The 20782-nt window shown below is 31.5% G+C and overlaps 1 protein-coding gene across 1 annotated transcript in view; it reads right to left on the reverse strand.

Moving 5' to 3' along the window:
• The window catches only part of LOC145243966 (leukocyte tyrosine kinase receptor-like), a 491379-nt gene extending 471047 nt beyond the window's left edge, over positions 1-20332 (reverse strand). The window contains exon 1 of the mRNA XM_080107096.1: positions 19998-20332. Within this exon, the coding sequence (XP_079963222.1) occupies positions 19998-20058 (61 nt within the window). The 5' untranslated portion in view covers positions 20059-20332. The remainder of the gene's footprint in view (positions 1-19997) is intronic.
• Positions 20333-20782: the final 450 nt, after the last annotated feature.

Below are 20782 nucleotides of genomic sequence, written 5' to 3' on the forward strand. Positions count from 1 at the left end.
TTTGTTTATAGAATGCGACCATTTCTATGCTATGATAATTTTAATGGCTATATAAATTGTGACATATACTTCGTCTGCATATATAAAGAAATATATCTGAAATATCACATTAGCTATACAGTTTTATGAGCCACTCCGTTTCGGGAGCACTCAGACTTAAATCACAACGAACTATCACGAATCATATGAAGGAATTCAATTAAACGATGACCAATTTTTTCTAGAAATCTCTACTGTTGATAGAGTAAATATAAATCTGTTCGCAAGAAAAGAATATTTATTTAATCTCTTCGTCTCAAATAACAGGAGCCGGTTTGATTGCAGACTAATTAAATTGCTAATCGAAAATGTGCAGTCGCTGTTGATATCCCAAACCAACAACCTTCTCCTTTTGAAAGGAAAATGGTAATCTTAATCCATTTGCTTTCCATAACTAGAGTCGCGGCCTATCGGGTTTATTGGCGAAGGCAACCTATTATATCAATACCTCTTTCGATGATGCCATTTCTTTCTTCATGTTTTAGAAAGAGAGCAGCAGTACAGCAACAGGACAGCGAATGGAGATCAAACTCGTAAATGAAAGACTGAAATTTGCATATTTAATGCTCATATGTGATGCTCATATAATTTCAGAATTCAATCCGGAAAGATATTGATTAATGAATAGTGCACTGTATTGAACCAAGGGCAACAACTCAGTTGTGACGAAGCTAATTAGTTAATTGGCAAGGCGGCCCTGATCTAAAGAGAGCATCGACGTTATTAGCAGCTCTTGTCTCATAATGAACTTAGTTATGTAAATTATCTCGACATAATTCTTGTGTAATATTTGAAGTATGACGAAATTAAAACAAGTAATCGCTTCGAAGTCAATCACATATCATCGTTACTGTTCTACTTCAATTAACATAAAATAAAACACACTGCAATTGTGACTGTAAATGAAGGGCCAGTTTTATGGGAGAATCCTATAGTTATAAACCGAGATGCTTGTAAAAATTACATTCAAACTTTTGTTTGATGGTGCAGACGGAGAAACAGAGAACAGGGAGGGAATTCCAACGAAGTAGTTCAAGGAAATAAGCTATTAGAGTGGAATACCTTCTAGCATTTGAATACGTCTAGAGTGAATGGGTGTGATTGTGCTGTTTGCTGGATTTTTCGGGGATATTGACGCTGGAGGAACACAGGTCCGTTAAAACATATACTGTAGAAGTAAAACAAGGAATTTTGAACTTGGTATACTGTGTCACTTATTAGGTTAGAGTGTTTTTCACACCCCATCTGCGAAAGTAAGAAAAGTTGTTAGTTTTAATGTGTTTATCAAGTTTGAAAAAGTTAAGAGCGACGTTTCTACTCGGACATTCAATCGTTTGTTGATTATAATAGTACATGATATCTTTAATTCATGCTCGAGAATCACCTGATATCGTTCATTAAACATTGTGTAGCGCTAATGTATCTTTTTAACTCTGCTAAGGCAGTTTTATCTGGCAAACATGCAAATCAGTCATGCATACAAAAAATACATTTAATAGGATATTCCAATATATCCAAGATAATTTTTCATCATTCTCAACAGTGAAGTATTTTAAAACATCTAAATAAAGCATTACATGAGTTAACTTTTACAGAGGTCCTGAAAACTCACTGGAAAGATCATTAGCTAAATATGTAGCGCATAACTGTAAACGCTGCACTTCAAGAAATGAATTTGCGCATGCGCAAATAGAAATAGAAATATTATTGGCAAGTTTAAATTAACATTTTGCATTTCAACTTGCCGACATATTTATGTGCGCGTTATTCATCCATCCAAACAAAGATTTTACTCGTTACAAACTATTCTCGGAGTATTTCCTGTTAATTTAAATGTTATGTAACAAGTAGTTTGAGAGTTTATCAGTTAAATATTTTCACACATACGTCTACTGTTATATTTATATAGACCACACTGATGTGTAAGGAAGTGCGCTACTCCTTTACCAGGAGTACTCAATTTATCCTGTTATCTTCATTTTATAATGCTGCGTGTTTAGCAAGTGGGTGTCAAGTGCTATTGTTTATAAGTCTTTGGTTTGACTTCATTGGGGATTTAACCCTAGTGTTACAGTCAGTTAGCGAAGATTCTTAACATTATACCAAATGGGCCAGTTTTTATAATGTTACTTAATCTTCTGATTTCCTCATTTTCTTATTCATCATATTTATTATTAACGTCCCCCTATTGTACATTAGATTCTACTGTTATTTAATTAATTTCTATCTCCTATTATTTACGTTTTTCATTTTATTAACGCATATCTATTTCTCTGATTTGCGCTACTACTAATACTACTCTCTTTTCTTAAAAACGATTAATCTGATTTCTTCTTCTTCTTCACCTCATCAAAAATATTCAATATGCAAACACGCAAACACAATTATTACAGATTTAGTGTTGTTTTTTTAATTAAAATATTATCTAGACAAGCATTAAAGTCAACACGTCTGACAGAGTTATATGGAATAAATCAGAGAGATTGGCAACCTTGGTTGAAGTGAGTCTTTCTAATGATAGAGGTCTGAACAAAGCTGAAAGAGAGAAACAGACCAAATATCAAGGTCTCGTGTATGATATGAAAAGAAACTGGAATCTTAGGGAGATATCCATCATACCAGTTATTATAGGTACCACAGGGCTTATGAAGAAGAACCTGAAGTCCTACCTAACTTATATTCCTGGTGAACTAAGTGCCAAAGCGATCCAGACAATTGCACTTAAGGGAACATCGAGGATACTAAAAAGAGCTCTCGACTGGTTTCAAGAAAAGAACAGAGCAATATCAACAGCTGGTTTGGCTGCCCGATACCAAACGTTAAAATCTTCAAAGGAAGAAAATTAAAAAAAATAATTAAAAAAAAACAAAATGGAATCAGTATCCAAATAAGAACATTGGTTTGTTTCCTGTTATCTTTTTTTTTTTGTTACAACATAGCAACCCTTTTTGAGGTACTTTATGTAGAATCTGGTCATTTTGATAAAAAGTTTAAAAATCCCTTTATATCTTCAAATATCTAGTTATGGTATTTGGTTTGCTTGTTTTGTAGAGGAAAATTGTTTTTGTTTTGGCTTTTGCAGCGCATAATTAAGTTTTGAAAAAAGGGGAAAGAAAAAATTTACATCAATGTTTGGCGCATTTTAAGTCAGGAAGTCATTATCTTCAGACAGCCTGATCACTAGTACCTAATAAGAACATGAAAATTCTTCAACAGTAAAAAAAGATAGCAATAAAAGAAATCCAATTCGAAAATCGAATGAAGTAAAACCTTACCAGCTTAGGCGCATAAACATAGAAGAAGAAAAGAACAACAAAACCAGAATGTCTTCTGAATGTTTAATCTGGCGTAAATTATGGCTATTAGAGTTGAAAGGCTGTAAAGGAAGATTCCACTTCACTTAACCGTGAATAATTACGAATGCAACTTTCATTTGAAGCACATAATTAATTTGGTCGTTTGATTTCTCTGCTTTGATTTTAGATTTTTCTATCAAGTATTCATTTATGTTTTCCTGATCCACACATCTATGGCAGGTGTTTTAAATGTAAAATTTCACAGATAAAAGAAACGAGATTCTGTTTTACTTTTCATTTATTAAATCGGAAGTCATTAAACTATTTCTGTACATGAGAGTTACCACTTATCAAGGCCGGAAAGCCACTCGAAGATAAGGGTTGATGTGTGTCATATCGTCGATGTGACACTACTGTGATGATACGTAATGATATAAATTTGGTTGGATTTCCTTGCTTCAAAGGACGGCTCAACAAGAACTTGTTTACACTGGACTTGAAAGCAGTCATATTGTAGTCAGCTGGGAAGCAGTCCAGCGCTCCACAAACGGGCATTTCTAGGAAAGAAACTTTGCTCACTGAATTTTCGCTTAATATTTTGCACAGCTTCCTTCTACACGCTGGCACACAACGGATATTTCAACCGTGGTACAGTGTATTTATTACGTCTAGTTTTTATTTTACTTTAAAAAAATTCACTATTTAATTGAAACTTAAAATAATTTGATACATTTAATAGGAAAATCCACTATTTATTAAATAAAGAGAAATATAACAAAATATATGATAAATTTAAGTAAAACAAAACTGGTATCGACTTGTTTTTTAAAAATAGATTTTAAAATTCATGTAATTTTACAATGTGAACAAGAGAGCTTTAAACCCAATAGACACCTTTCAAGATATTAAAAAGTCTTCTCTCTTTTTTGTCGAACATATAAAAATTCTCTCGTGGATAATAGTCCGTCGACATATCGGTACGAATAGCGTTAATGTCTGTTCTTCTGTCAAATCCGGCTAAGCGATAAGATTAAAGAAATAATATATTGTCAGGTTTTAAATTAGTGTTCCGCATTTTTATTATATCAGAAATTTAAGAAAGCCAAAACCGATGTGTCTCTATCTGATTGTTGCGTACTTGTTCATTGAAGTAAATAATTCTTGGCCGATTACCTAGGCATTGTAGCTGTGACTAATCATGTCGACACTATATTTTTAGAACTTTCGAATAAGTTAAAACATAAAAAAATATTATGCAGGTAGGTTTGAAGTACATTTTATTGATTACACTTATTTGTAATATATTCGTTTTTTGTTAATACTTTTACTTTTTATGGAGTATTTTATCATGTAGAATAATACTAGAGCTACTTTAAAAAATATGTGTGCAGTATACCGAGAAGAAAAAACAATGACCGACTTGAAATATACTGTAATCGGTAGAAAGTAGTTATCTACCTCTGTTTTCGCTCAATCTAAAAAGTTATTAAATGCTCTACTTCCCTCACTCGACCCAGGACTGTACCCTGATAAACAAAGTCTCTGACAGCATAGGTACAGCACTCTTCCTCAATACTAGCGCACAAGTACATGCATTTTGTGACTTTAATGCCCACCACAGTAACTGGCTTGGATTCTCTACTTACACAGACGCAGCTGGTAGCACAACTCATAGCTTCTCTATATCGCTTTCCCTATAATAGACGGTTACATTTCAGACACGTTTTCCAGACAAACAAGATCAGCATGTCTCATTTCTAAATTTATTTCTGACTACAGTTCCCGAGGATTGTGTAACGAATGCACACAGCCCATACGGGGATGCTTATCACGCTGTGATAATAGTAGAAATCGCCCTAAATTCTCGACACAAAACTGAAGGGCCACTGCTCAAAACAAAGAGGTATTATAAAAAGGCTGACTGGGAAGCTATCAGAGATCTCATCAGTGATGCTCCATGGGGAAATATCTTTTCTCTTTCCGCTGAACAGTGCGCAAATGAGACCACTGAATGATTCAAAACTGCAATTGATCCATATGTTCCCACGTGGAAATTCTGTAGCAAGCCCCACTTTCCCCAATGGTTTACTTCTACTGGTACAGCTGCCATTGCTCAAAAGCAACTTCTACTGGTACAGCTGCCATTGCTCAAAAGCAGCATGCATACCGCAGATTTAATCGGCATAAGTCCAGTTAAAACAGACAGGAGTTTATAGAAGCTAGAAGTAATTGTAAGAGAGAACTAACGACAGCTAAGAGAGAATATACTGAAACCACCAGAAAACGCATCGAAGCATAGGAATTAGGAACCCGTGATTTTTGAAAAATCTACATCAGTATAGTAAATAATGGGCAATCAACAATTCCCCCACTATCAAACAATCATGAGGAGTTGTTTGCACGGCAACCGAGAAGACTAACATACTTGCAAGTCGGTTTTCCTCAAACTCCACATTGGACCCGGTAAACAACTTCGTCCCTGACTTTCCTTTGTGAACAGACGCTACACTAACTGACCTGAAAATCACCCTTTCTCAGGTGCATGGTATCATAAAAAGTTTCTAGACATCTCGAAAGCATGTGGATCTGATCTCAAAAGAATATAGGCCACCAAGGTTGCACCAGTTCTCTCCAAACTTTAGAACAATTGCCTTAATGAATCTTGCTTTTCTGACTACTGGAAAACTGCTTTTGTGGTACTAGTTTTCAAGAATTCTGGCGAGAGAACTGACCCATAAAATTATTGCCGCATTAGCCTCCTCTCACTTTTCGCCAAAATATTTGAGTCCATAATTTATCAAGCTCTAGTCCATCACCTTACGGCTGTTAAACTTCTGATCGACCAACAATATGAATTTAGGCAGGCCTGTTGCACAGCAGATATCCTAACTGTAGTCTCTGAACGTATATACCATTCACTGGACAAAGCAGGGGAGAGTGGAGCGGTAGCCCTAGGTATATCTAAGACTTTTGACAGGGTATGGCACAAAGGTCGTCTACGGAAAATCAGATCATATGGTATCACTTGGGAGAATACGTTAAAAATTACAGCATACTTTTTTATTTCTTCCCAACTTAGATATAATTTTATAATTACAGTCATTTGAACAGAACCAACTGCTGTCTTGTTGAGTGAAAAATATTTTTAACTAATATCTATCTAGCTGATGCTGCTAACGCCCACTTAAATTTATTACCTCAATCACGCGTATTAAATATCATTTTGCAAGTTTCAGTGATTGAGTGAACGTACAATTAAGTTTATCCAATCATTTTATCGAAGTGGTAACGATTATATTCATCTTGCTAATTTTTATTTCTATCGTATTAATTATTTTAGATTTATCGCATGCAATATTTTAAACCAAGTCTAGGGATAACGGATGTGATAGGATAAAAATAAATAAGCGAATTATACATGTCGAAGTAATCAAGATGCACAACATAAATATGTGTATATGCATCCTATTTAACCACTTTAAATATATTCATATCCCAACCAACCCTACTATTTTCTGTTGCACTAGCGACTATCTTTTTCTATTATAAAATTTACAAAAATGGTTATATTATTATGTATTATAACTGTTTTGTTTGGGGGAATAAAATTTTATTTTTTATATTTTTTAAATGAATAGGGTTTTACCTATATGATATATTTTATTTTTTTGGGGTTTCATTAGCATACGCTGTCAGTAGGCAGTCTATGACTTTTGCTAAAAAGGTTTTCTCCCCAAGGGCAAGTCACCCATTTCTATTATTTGATTTCTTTAGTCTATTTGAAACTAATTCGGTCAAAATCATCACTTGTGTTCGATTATTATTATTATTATTATTATTATTATTATTATTATTATTTTGTTTTTTGTTGATGCTATTGTTTTATCTGTAGTTTTATTATATTTTCAACTTTTCTGATTTTCATTTAAATTTTTACTACAAACATTAGTCAATATTTTGATGACCATTTAGAAATTCTTACAACGTCAAAGAAGTTTCCCATATATATTTATTGAATATTTGATTTAGTGACGAATAAATGCATATTGATGAAATTTACAAATTTCTTTTTCAGTTTGATCATATGGCATCGTGAATCAAATAATATTTCGAGTTTTTCTATTTATCTTAATATGTTTTACATTTACGTACTCATATTTTCATTTAAATAATGACTTTCAGCCTTAAATTAGCAAAGTTTATTGTTTTGTCTACTTACAATAGAAATATGTTTTATAATTGTGGACAGACCAATTTGATATTTGGTGTTTGAATATTGAACTAGCATTAAATAAGACTCATATGAGAAATCTAAAACGTTTATGAGTGTTTTACTTACTAATATACCGAATCACAGACAAACCTTTTTGGACACTATATATATATATATATATATATATATATATATATATATATATATATATATATATATAAAACTACTTCATTTACTCACATAAATTAATATACGAAAGTATAAAGTTATGCGTAAACTTTAAGTATTTACTTCAACAGTGCTCAATACGTAGGTAAAGCTAGTTACTAAGTTATAAAATATATATGGCGATTAAGTTACACTGAATATTCCGCGTTTTATGCACTCTAGGATTCTTCAGGCTTATTATATATATATATATATATATATATATATATATATATATATGTATATATATATAAAGTTCTCACTCTTCATTTTGTTTGAATTAACTATTATAGCTAACGTATATATATCGGCCGATATTACTATTTTTAAATATATTTATAATAGTGTTAAAATATATAGGGCTACAAGTTCTGAGTGAATGAATTCGCCATTCATCAATAGATATACCACTCTATATGTCTACGATTTCTAATATATTATTGGAAAAATATGCAATATCTCATTATTTTTGTTTCGTAAACTATGAAACAAGGCGTCTGTTTCAGCGCTTCTAATTCGTGTGCTTAATTTTACGCCATTTTTATTTCCTTGTTAATTCTGAGAAGAATTCCTTTGATAATTGCCCATGTTTGGATCTAATTGAGTTATTTAATCAAGTTGTTTGTATATTGTTGAAATATATTATACTTTAATAGATTTTAGCCCTTTTTAGTCTTTATTTGCAAAGTCGATTACTAATTTTTGTTTATCGGTGATTTATTTACTTTAAGTATATATTATAATTATTCTAGTGATTGGTTTATTGCTGAAATCGCTTTTCTATACTCTTAGATTTCATTGCGTTTTAATTTGCGAACTGTATAAATAAATATTAGTTTTTCTGTAATTTATTTCACTTGTGCTTATGTAATGCATGCGTTGTTGTTAGGAGAGCAGCTGTTTAGATGAGATTGATTAATGTTGGATCCTAAGTGACTAAGAGTTAATTTTCTTTTCGCCAAACTAAATCTTCCTCTTATTTGACAGATCTTTCTGCTCGGTTGAAATTCAATATAAGGTTGCAATTTTTGTATTTTTATAAGGTTGGAAATATTCTATTTCAATCACATCATCGTGATAAATTACTTTTTTAAATTCAATCTTTTATGATTTTTAGTCTATATAGCTGAATTGCACTCAATTAATTATCTTTTTATTCACTTTAACATTTTCATAAATGATTTTTATAAAAATTCTATACGTAATTCTACGTAACTGATCCAACTAGTTCTAAAAAGACGTATCTTCAAGTTGATCTGACTTCAGAAAAGCCCTGTAGTTACTAATAATACAAAACGAAAACTCCGATGTTTGTGACTCTCAAAAAAGCGCATATAATTCGTTAAATAAGAATTTATTATAATGTGGCAACTTTTCTATTTTGTATTGTGAAAAGGAAGGGTTATTTAGAATAAGGTATAGATTAATAGCATTTAGTTATTATATGTCTGCATTTAACATTTATACACGCTTGTACACGAGTGTAAATACGTGTGTGTGTATGTATGTGTGCATAAATTTGTATATATATGTACACTTGATTCCTGTTAAATGTGTGTATATTTCTAGATATATGAATATGTATGTATATGTGTATATATATATATATGTGTGTGTGTATATATATTTGTAAAAGAAGCCAAAGTAACTTGCGTTATGTTTCAAATTACAATCAACAAAAATATAACCTGTATTCCTCAGTAGTTTTCTTAATAATCAATTATTTATTATTATAACCTTTACTTTTCTATTTTGTATTGTGGAAGGTTTGTCGTGTTTATATATTTATTGTATGTTTTCCGTGCGAGAATAACTAAATTTAATGCTATTATGATGGATAATTATAGATGCTTCATTGTTTAGTTAAATAGTTATCTATTATCCTAAATAATATAATGTTAATCTGTGTATATATTTTACTATTATGAGGTGGGTTGGACCAAATTATATTTCGTTTTCTGTTACTATTTTTGTTGTCAGATGTTGTGCCTGGCGGTTGATATTGCCTATTTTCTGTTGATATGCGGATTATAAATGACGAGGCTTTTTTCTCAGTACTTTCCGCAAGATTCAAGGCAATCTTCTGAAACATTCCAAAGTTGCAATAGATCCCAATTTTGTCAATCCATTTTTCACATTGATTTTGTCAAACACCCAGTGCTCCCAGCACAACATGTACAACTTCTACCTTCTTCAACTTCCACAATCTTTTTATTTCCATTTTAAAGTCTTAGTACATTTGGACCTTCTTTTTTGTTTTTCTTGTACATTTACATCAGTAGGCACTGCTACGTCAATGATTATTGCCTTACGTTTTTTCTAATAAGATTAATCTGGTTTCCTTGCTTCGATCAAATTTATCACATATAATATCATATCCCGCAATAATTTAACATTATAACTATTTACCACCCCTTCTGGAAAATGCTCGTACCATTTTTCACTGCATTCGGATTCTCTTTTCTTACATATATCCCAACGAACCTTTCTCGCAACATTGTACTCCTTTTGAGCTAACTTCTCACAACTACTGACTAGGTGTTTTACATTTTCACTTTTTGCTCACGCAGTCGATACCGAGGACTTTCAGCCGTTTTATCAATGTAATACTTCACATAATTTGTCCCAAGTGCTTGCTTTTATGCAGCACATATTAGGGATTCTGTTCCAACTTTCAAGTCACATTTTGATTACCACCGCCAGATTTTTATCGTGCACTGCCTTTGGTATATCCGTACTGAATGGATCATATGTCTTTTTCTTTTTTGTTCATTTATTGTCTTAAATTCTTTCCTCCTTACTAACTCGTCGCTTGCAATTTTCGTTCTTACATCTAGTAGTACTCGTCTTCCCTCTTTTTTCACATATAACCAATCGACATCACTCCTGATATAAGAACCAACTGTACTCTTCTCTTGTATTCTTTTCCTATTGTTCAGCTTCTTTTATTTCATTTAATTACACAATTCCTAAATTGGTGTTTTGCGTTCTTTTCGAACCTATTTTATCGTTTCCCATTCAAAAGCTTTATTCCTCAACTTTTAACAATTTTTCCCTTTTCAATTTCAGGGCACCATACTCCTACATGCCAAACTCCATACCTATGTCATTACTGAACATTTTAACAGTCCTCACAAGTATATTTAGCTGGTTTCTATTCTCTGTATATAACTTAAAATTACCCAATAAACAATAAATGGTTTACTCGGTACCCTTTTTCTCCACCATAACACGCATTTAACTTTTGCAACATGAACAACAATGGTACTATACACAAAGTACAACTTTGGCGACGAGCTGTTTTCTCCTGAAATATCTATTTTGACATGAACCTCCAAGATCTTTTCTGTTTGATGTCAACGACACTTTCTATGGTTTTTGTTGTGGCAGGATCTACCTAATAAGCATACGTGGAGTGCCAACCATATAAATATGGTTGGTACCGTAAAGACGGGAGAGCCCCAAAGAGAGACCCAGCGAGAGACAACGAGAGCAAGAATCGATAACTACCCAGCCGGCACCTTCTCCAGGGACGGTCTCTCCATGACTATACGAATGGACTCTATGTAAATATTGTATATACTTTCTTGCTCTCAATATATCTGTTCTATTTTACTTTTGTGTTGTAGTTATTTATTTTCCATGTGTTCAGTCGAGTTTCAACAGTTTCATACTTCTTTCCAAGAAATCTAGAAAACTCGCCAAATATTTTTGTAAATCCCTTAGTCCACCCATGTAGAACCGGATCATATGCTTTGCATGACAAGTATAGATTTTTGAATATTTTCTTATGATTCCGAACTATCGTTTTATCATTCAGAAATTGTTTTTTAGTCCCTCTAATACCACGTTTACGTTCCTTTTGTTCCCCAGGTAAAATCTCTTACTGTAAGGGATATTGGTAGATCTCATCTACCAAACTGCCTGCCAGAAGTTTCCACATCAATGAAATGCAGGTGATGGGTCGATATTTATCAACCGCAGTATCGTTTGATGTAGCCTTCTGATAGAGTACTGTTCGTTTATTCGTGTTCCATTCGGGAATTCCGTTCCTTTAAGATGCAATCCTTTCATGCAAGTTAGAAAGATTTTTTTATCCAATATCCCTGATCGCTATCCGGGAGCTTTCCAATTTGAAATTTTCCTATATTGTTTTTTAACTTTCTCCTTGTTCATTTAATCACATCTTGGGGTTGCTTTAACTTACATCCTATTTCATTCTTCACGTCTTTCAGCTATAAAGCACTTGCATTTCATTCTATTATTATTATTATTATTATTATTATTATTATTATTATTATTATTATATCAATTTAGTATTATAATCGTTGTTTTTACGAATTTTCATATTCTTTTATGCACTGATTAAATATGGTCAAATAATTTAGATTTTAGAAAAAGGTGTTTGAAAATGTAGTGATTAATAATGAATGAAAGTTTAAGTAACAATGAATAATGACATTGATAATAAAAAGACTATATATATATATATATATATATATATATATATATATATATATATATATGAGCAAACAGTTAATGAAATATGTTAAAAACACTTTGAAATGAGTTAAAAAACATATTTAATTCGAAAAGGAAACATTAGATAAATGGATAGTCCTTAATCCGCGGAGTTTCGAAGAAATACTTTCCTTCTCATCAGAGGGTAAGAATTAGCAAAATGCGAGATCGGATTTTGCATGCAGAAGTATTTGATGAAACAACAAGTAAGTCAAAGATCTTACTTGAAAACAAAAAAAAGTGAAGCAGAGGGAATATGGTAAAGAAAAGGGTGATTACACGAATAGATAGTCTGGTGGAAGATAAAAAATCAAGTGACGGTAAAATCCAAATGTAAAACTTCAAGAAAGTTAAAAGAATTTCCATTTGTACAAGTAAAATCCAAGGAAGTCCCGTAATTGGAAGAAGATGGTCCATAATAATCCAAAGGCAGAAATCCATGGAATAATTCACAAAAATGTGTACAAGGAAAAAAAAAAAAAAGAAAAGATTCCAATAATATTAATAAAAGAAAAATAAGATGTGCTTTTCATTCTACTTCCGAGACATAAATATAAATGACCTCTGGCTGAGATAATTTAATAAATATTGATTCTTTAATATTTATAATTTACTTTAATTTTACCATCTTGGATCATTTTGGTAATTTCAATTGTAATTTTCATTATATATATATATATATATATATATATATATATATATATATATATATATATATATGAATAATCAAAGTCAGAATAGCTGTATACTTTACATAATAGTTTTTTAAGAGCAGAAGACCTTATAAATTACCTTATAAATTACCAGATTTTCTTAATATATATGCAATCCAGATATAAACACATTAACAGCTAGGGCTTTACGGACAAATTTATCTTTAGTTGACCTTTGACAACTAAATATTTTCGTTTACTAGCCAAATAGAAAAGGTACTACTCAAACCCACGTTATTTTAGGAATATGACATCTTCGTCCCGTGACAAGCACATACGTCATAAAGATTTTTTTTTAAATAAGTGTAATTCTAAATATGCACCGAATTTTTACTGTGGAGACTTACATTCGAATTGCTTCGGATGTTTTTTGAAACAGCGTTCGTTTAAAAAAAATGGAGTATGTTATTCTATTAAAATTTTATTGTTTAAATTATTTGACTCTGCTCGTTTTATTAAAAAATAAAGATTGAAAAGACATTTTAGAGGATTGTCAGTAAAAAAACACCATTGCATTTTATTATTTTTAGTCGCCATTTGGAAAAATCACTCGCAAATCTGACTGTTTCAATCGCAACGTAAAGCCCTGAAATTAATGTTTTTTTTATATTGTTTGTATTATTTTGCTTACCTGAATTACTATCCCTATTGTTGTTATATAATATATAATATGAAAATGAAAATAGTAGTCCGAACAATCCAAATATTATTGATACAAATCAGCATGAATAAATTTTTTTTAATATATATATTGTTCTTAAAATATAATTATCCACTGACACGTATTTCGTCGTCTACGACTCATTAGAGTGGCTGAATCTAACAACAGATGTAGATATAGATATAGATACTATTTATTTGAACTCTGATGAGTCGTAGACGACGAGACACGTGTCATTGGATAATTATATTTCAAAAACATTAACATTATATTATATATATATATATATATATATATATATATATATATATATATATATATATATATATAATTCGAACACGGTAGTGTTTGAATACATGGTTGAATGGCAGTTTTAAATCATTTAGAACTATTTTAAAGCTTCACCGCTCACTCATTTTTTGACCAAATTTCAAACAATTATTACACTTTATAGATAACCTTCTCAGCTATATTGTGAAAACAATTTTCAATTTTCGTTCAGTAAAACAAAAGTTATGATGAATTTTCTGGTGTTCAAAATCGTAAAAAGATAGGAGTTGAGCGACGATTTTTATGACTGGTTTTCAAAGCAACCACGTCGCGTCAGCGACTACTGTTGTTACTAATTCACTAATGAAAGCATGAAAGGGAGATAATTCGGGGTTTATTGAAAGCAAACGAGTACCGTACATTGTTATTACATATGCGTTTATGGCGGCAAAAAATAAGACTGAAATTAAACAACAAATAAGTGAATTTATTTAAAGCTTGGAAAAATCATGGATTACAATAGAAAAATGCGAGCATGAAAAGTAATATGGTTAAGCTTAAACATGGAAAAGTAAAGGACTAAAAACATGGAAAAGTAAAGGACTAATTGTTAAAACTGGAAAAGAAAAAGACAAGATATTCTAGTAAAAAATATAATAAATTTATAACTTAAAATATTTCAGCGTTAAGAATTAAAAAAACAACATTTATTACATCATATAATCAATTCTTAATGCTGCAATATTTTAAGTTATAAATTTGTTATATTTTTTACTAGAATATCTGGTCCTTTTCTTTTCCAGTTTTAACAACTAGTTCTTTACTTTTTCATGTTTAAACTTAACTATGTTACTTTTCATGCTCGCATATTTCTATTGTAATATATATATATATATATATATATATATATATATATATATATATATATACTACTTCATTTAATGATTACTACATTTAATCACATAAATTTATATACGAAAGTATTATTTTATTCGTAAACTTTAAGTATTTACTTCAGCAGTGCTTAATACATAGGTAGAGCTAGGTAGTAAGTTATAAAAATATATACGGCAATTAAGCTTAATTGTCATATATATTTTTATAACTTACTACCTAGAATCATAAATATATATATATATATATATATATATATATATATATGTGTGTGTGTGTGTGTGTGTGTGTGTGTGTGCATGTGCGTGTGTGTGTGTTTGTGTGTGTATGTGTACGTAAGAAAGAGAAAAACATTTTTCATTATACTGCTTTAAAGGTTTAAACTTTTATGCACATTTTCAAATATTGGCATACAAAATATACCTTCCCGTATCACATTTACAACAAGAACTCGTCTCTCTATTACGAAACGAAACAAACTTTTCTTTCTCTATGTGCCTAGCATCAGGCGGCTTCTTTTCATAGGATTATCACTTTACAGCATGACTTCTGCTGTGCTGATTGTAACACGACTGTCTTGAAATCCAATTATTTTCATAGACCTCCCCGTCCAAGTAATCAAACGCAGGCCATACAACTGATCACTGTTAATACTCCCTTATATTATACTCCCTTATAGTATATATACGGCATAATCGCGTTGACACATCGGTTCTCGTCAGATCACCGAAGTTATGTAACGGCGAGCCTGGTTAGTACCAGATGGGTGACCATTTGGGAATTCTAGGCGCTGTATGTGCTCTCCGCTCATCTCGGCATTTGTTTCTAGTTGTCTTGTGCACTTCACTTGCCACTGATATTTAACAATGTCGATTAAGGAGAGGTATGATCGGAGATTACGCCCCTCCTGCCAATAAGACTTTGACGCGCAGGCACCCCTTCGTGGGTAACCATAGTCTGTCAAAGACTGAGGGAGCTCTACTATATTTTCAGTTTGCAATTAATTATTAACCTCGTGTGACTGTTGGCCTTTTAAAAGTGGTGACCTACATAGTTAAAAAAAAATCAATATATGTCCCCTAAATAAAAGGGTCCAAAAATGGACGAAGGGATACGGTGAGTTTTCACAGTGCTCTATTTAGGAGACGCAATGTTTACTTTCACCTGAACGTTTGCTAACGCAGGTTATTTTACTGTATAGGTGTTTCAGAAAGTATATGTAAACAGTATTGTTTCTATGTGAAGAGTACAAAATAATCTAAGCGTATTTCACGTAGGACAATTCCTACATTAATCACAACCTAAAAACAAAAAAAATGAATAAATAAAGCTGCACGTGTTTTATATTTGCGGCTGTTTTGCGTAACCTCGTGTTTTTTTTAATTAGCGAACAAATAAAATCAAAGCAGTCGCAATGCTACGATAATGCAAGTCGTCAAATGATCAGTACAGCAGCGGTGGCACGGTATTACTATGAGTTATATTAGCTGTAGCATCGTTGTTCTTTTTTTCTTTCTTTTCTCTTTTTTCTATGAGAATTATATTTGAGAATGGCGGCTCAATTTCCCACCAAGCGATCGTATATTTTTACAAGAAATGTGCACTATATTCTTACAAGAAACATGCGCTAAGGAATTTTTATCATACACTTTTATAACACAAAATATATGCTAAAATATACGTTAGTACTGGGATTGAGTTATGTTTAAAAATCGTTATTATTGTTTTAATAAGCCGTAATTCATGATTGAATGAACAAATCACACACTCAAATACATACTAAAATATGCATTAGTGCTGAGATTGAGTTATGTTTTAAAAAAAAGTACAACATTATAATTGTTCTAATACGCCGTAATTCATAATTTACTGAACAAATCACCCATTTCTCTCTTTTTTTTAACTCTCTATATACATCTCTCGCTCCTACCATTCAGTGTTGATTTACCACTAATATAACTTAATGCTTCTATGACTGTTTGGATTAGTTCCCATTTTTAACGTTTCCATCTAATATATATACATTCTATTGTACACACCACAAACACCTATGTAAACTAGATGTCAAAATAATAAATTTTACTTTATTATAAGAATACTCTTAAATATACTTTTAAGTATACTTTTATTTTAAGAATACTTTTAAATACTAAGTAGTGCCGCCATGGTTATTATTATTATTATTATTATTATTATTATTATTATTATTATTATTATTATTATTATTAATATTATTATTATTATTATTATTATTGCTATTGTTAATATTGTTTTGCTTTTTGATATGTTTGTTAATTAATATAATAATAATAATAATAATAATAATAATAATAATAATAATAATAATAATAATGACTGGAAAAATACAACGAACAACAATAATGAAAACAGCTGAAATATTAAGAAAACCACTTGAATGTGGAAACTAACACGCAGGAGTGACAAGCGCGGGCCAAACAAATTGATGCAAAGGCAAAACATGAAACACATGGAACCAAGAACACTGAAATCGCATATCTATAAGTTCTTTAACCTCACCCTCATCCTCCCATTGCCACATCACTGCCTCCCTCCAAATGTAAGACCAAATAACCAAGTAGAGTCAGGAGGAAGGAAAGACCGAGGAACTGACGAGACCCTCTCTGGATACGTGCGAAGAGAACCTTGGGGAGGCTTTTTGCTACTCAAATTCTAGTGAAGACCAATAGCCGCTGCCAACGAGAAATCAATGGCAAGCAGCTGTTGCGATAATGCAAATTTATTTGCAAATGTTATCGAAAGAGATGGAGAATACTGGAAACCTGGGGAGACTTGTTGTCACTCAGCTTCCAGGGAACACCACAGTCTGTTTACAAGGAGAGATCTTTGAAAGCTCCTTGTGAACCAATAATAATAATAATAATAATAATAATAATAATACTTGCTGTTACTCAAACTTCAAAGAACAGCACAATTTGTTTTCAAAGAGCCTATGTGATTACACCCATAATAATAACAATAATTATAAAGAAAACCTTAGAATGCGAAAACCAAATCACATAAACTACGAACACTAACCAGAAACTTGAATTCTGCAAAAGAAATAAAACAAAAACAGACCCCCCCATGCTGGACAATTCACATTATATTTTCACGTTCGCGCCGACCTACCGTAGTCGTTTTTTTTTTTTTTTCCTAAACAACTGGAATGGACTTTTCTTGGTGGCCGAACTGTTAACGTTGCAGATGTTTGTTTGTTTTTTTTTCACACTTTATTTTCCTACTTTTACTCATGACTCCGGGTTTGATCCTTCCTACTTACCTACCATAACATTTTTTTAAAACTCTCCCCCCCCCCGTCCCGGAAACAAACACTCGGGCAACGCCGGGTACCCCCGCTAGTAATAAAATAAATGTGTAATTTCAACACAGACTGAAACCACACTAAACCGAGAAGGGTCAACGGGGATAAAAAGACCTATGAGAGAATGCATTAACCAAAACTCCACTGGAAGAGGACAATGACAACTGAGACCTTAGCAAGGCTTATTGCCACCTAAATTCCAGTTAACATCAATAATCATATGTCAGCGAGAAATCAGTTGCAAGTAGCTGTTGCGATAACGCAAATTTATTTGCAAAGGTTGTAGAAAGAGGTAGAAAGTAGTGGAAACCTGAGCAGACTTGTTATGGCCTGGACCTCAGATAACGCAACCTGTTATTTTCAGTGAGCAATCAATGATGACTATTACATGTGTGAACACTTTTAGTAATAATGTCACAGTTTATGAATTTACATCCGTTTTTTGTACACACCGCAAACACTTATGTAAACTAGATGTCAAAATAATGTTTTTTTAATTATTGTTATTGTTGGTATTTTATTGTTCATAATATTAATAATAATAATAATAATAATGATAATGATAATAGTAATAATAATAATAATAATAATAATAATAATAATAAGAAGAAGAAGAAGAAGAAGAAGAAGATTAATATCATAGTTTATTAATTTTCTAATGAAATCAAAGAAGATTAAATACTTGTAATAGTTGGGTTCGATCGTGCCACAGTATGTGTTATGAATTATAAATCAAGTACAAACTTTCAAATTTAACATCATAGCATTTGACAAATGACTGGAAGCATGGTCCAGTATCATGTATATACACAGTACATACATTACCTTTTATCTTTACCGTTAAAAGCAACTATATATATATATATATATATATATATATATACATATATATATATATATATATATATATACATATATATATACATATATATATATACATATATATATATATCTATTTTGTCGGAATACTATATATATATATATATATATATATATATTAGTGATGGGACGATTCCAATATTTTCCCGATTTTGATACAATTATCGTATCGGTCCCGTACTAAATTCCCGATTCGATACAATTACCAATTTCGATTCTGATTTTCACTAAATTTCTAAATATTTAATTGTACAGTTTTTCTTTTCTTTTTTTCTGGATTACTGTCAAAAACACATGTTAATTGTGCATTTATTGTCGAAAACGTAAAAACACAATTGTGGGGTGGCGATGGTCTATAAATTTTAGTTTTATTGATAGTTTAAAATCAATAAACATGTATTAATTATTACGACTACAAGCAATGGAACATTTGGTTTTAAACAAAATCAAATAATAATAACAAAAAGAGAATGAAAGGAATTGTTTTTTGGCATCGGAAAATAGGTACAATTTTTTCCGAATGCGATATCCCCGAAAGTTCCGATTTTTCCGTTTAGGAATAATCGTCCCAACACTAATATATATATATATATATATATATATATATATATATATATATATATATATATATATATAAACATATATATATATATATATAAACATATATATATATATTAAACATATATATATATAAAACATATATATATAACATATATATATAGATATATATAACATATATATATACCTAGAATATATATATATATATATATATATATATATATATATATATATATATATATATATATATATATATACCTAGAATTTTTCTAACACTACTGTATTGGGGTGGGTTAGAGGTAGGCAACGCTGATTATAGGACAAAAAAAGAAAAGAAAAATGAATAAAAAGAAGTAACGAAAGAAAATGTCAAATAAATGTTAATAAACAAATGAGCACTTACCGATTTGTAATGAAAGATAAATCGAAAAGCAGGTGAAAATGGTTATCCCAGGTAAATGCATCGTATCCCTTGGTTCTCTAAATTCAAAACAGAAAGCCAAACACCTTGCGTGTAGCACGTTTGGTGTGTATTATTTGGCTTGATAAATAGCGAGCACAGCGGTGTTACTGATATAAGACGCTCTTTATGGGATCTTGTGAAAACTTCGCATCAGCGCAGTTAACATCTACACGTACAAGAATACCACGATGAGGGTGGGGGATGCGTCTCTATCGATGAGTGTCCGACACTTAAGAATCAAGAAAGGATATATGCACTTTAGCGGAAGAATATGCGTGCGCCACTCCGCCTTCTCTATTTCTTTCTTTTTGTGGGCGTGTGCGTGTGTGTGCACATTTGCATGTGCGCGCATATACGTGTTGTGTATGTGTGAGGAAAACAGGTGTTTGCGTGTCTGCAGGAGAAAGAAAAAGCTCCGCATCTCACAAACACACGCTGAAAAGGAAAAAAAAAATAAGAGAAACAGAGAGCCGGAGACGAAGAGAAAGAGAAAAAGCACAAAGAGCTCAAGAGAAATTGATACAAAGAGATATATATATAAGAGAGAGAGAGAGAGAGAGAGAGAGAGATGGAGAGGAAAGAGAGAGATAGAGAAAGAATGAATGAAAGAGAAAGAGAAAGAGAAAGAGAAAGAAATGCAGGTAAAGGACAAAAAAAGAAATGTATAGAGAAAGACAGAGAGAAAGAGAAAGAGAGAGAGAGAGAGAGAGAGAGAGAGAGAGGAG

Source organism: Euprymna scolopes, chromosome 22 (genome assembly GCF_053919585.1).
Source record: "Euprymna scolopes isolate OS-2025 chromosome 22, ASM5391958v1, whole genome shotgun sequence".
Lineage (NCBI taxonomy): Eukaryota > Metazoa > Mollusca > Cephalopoda > Sepiida > Sepiolidae > Euprymna > Euprymna scolopes.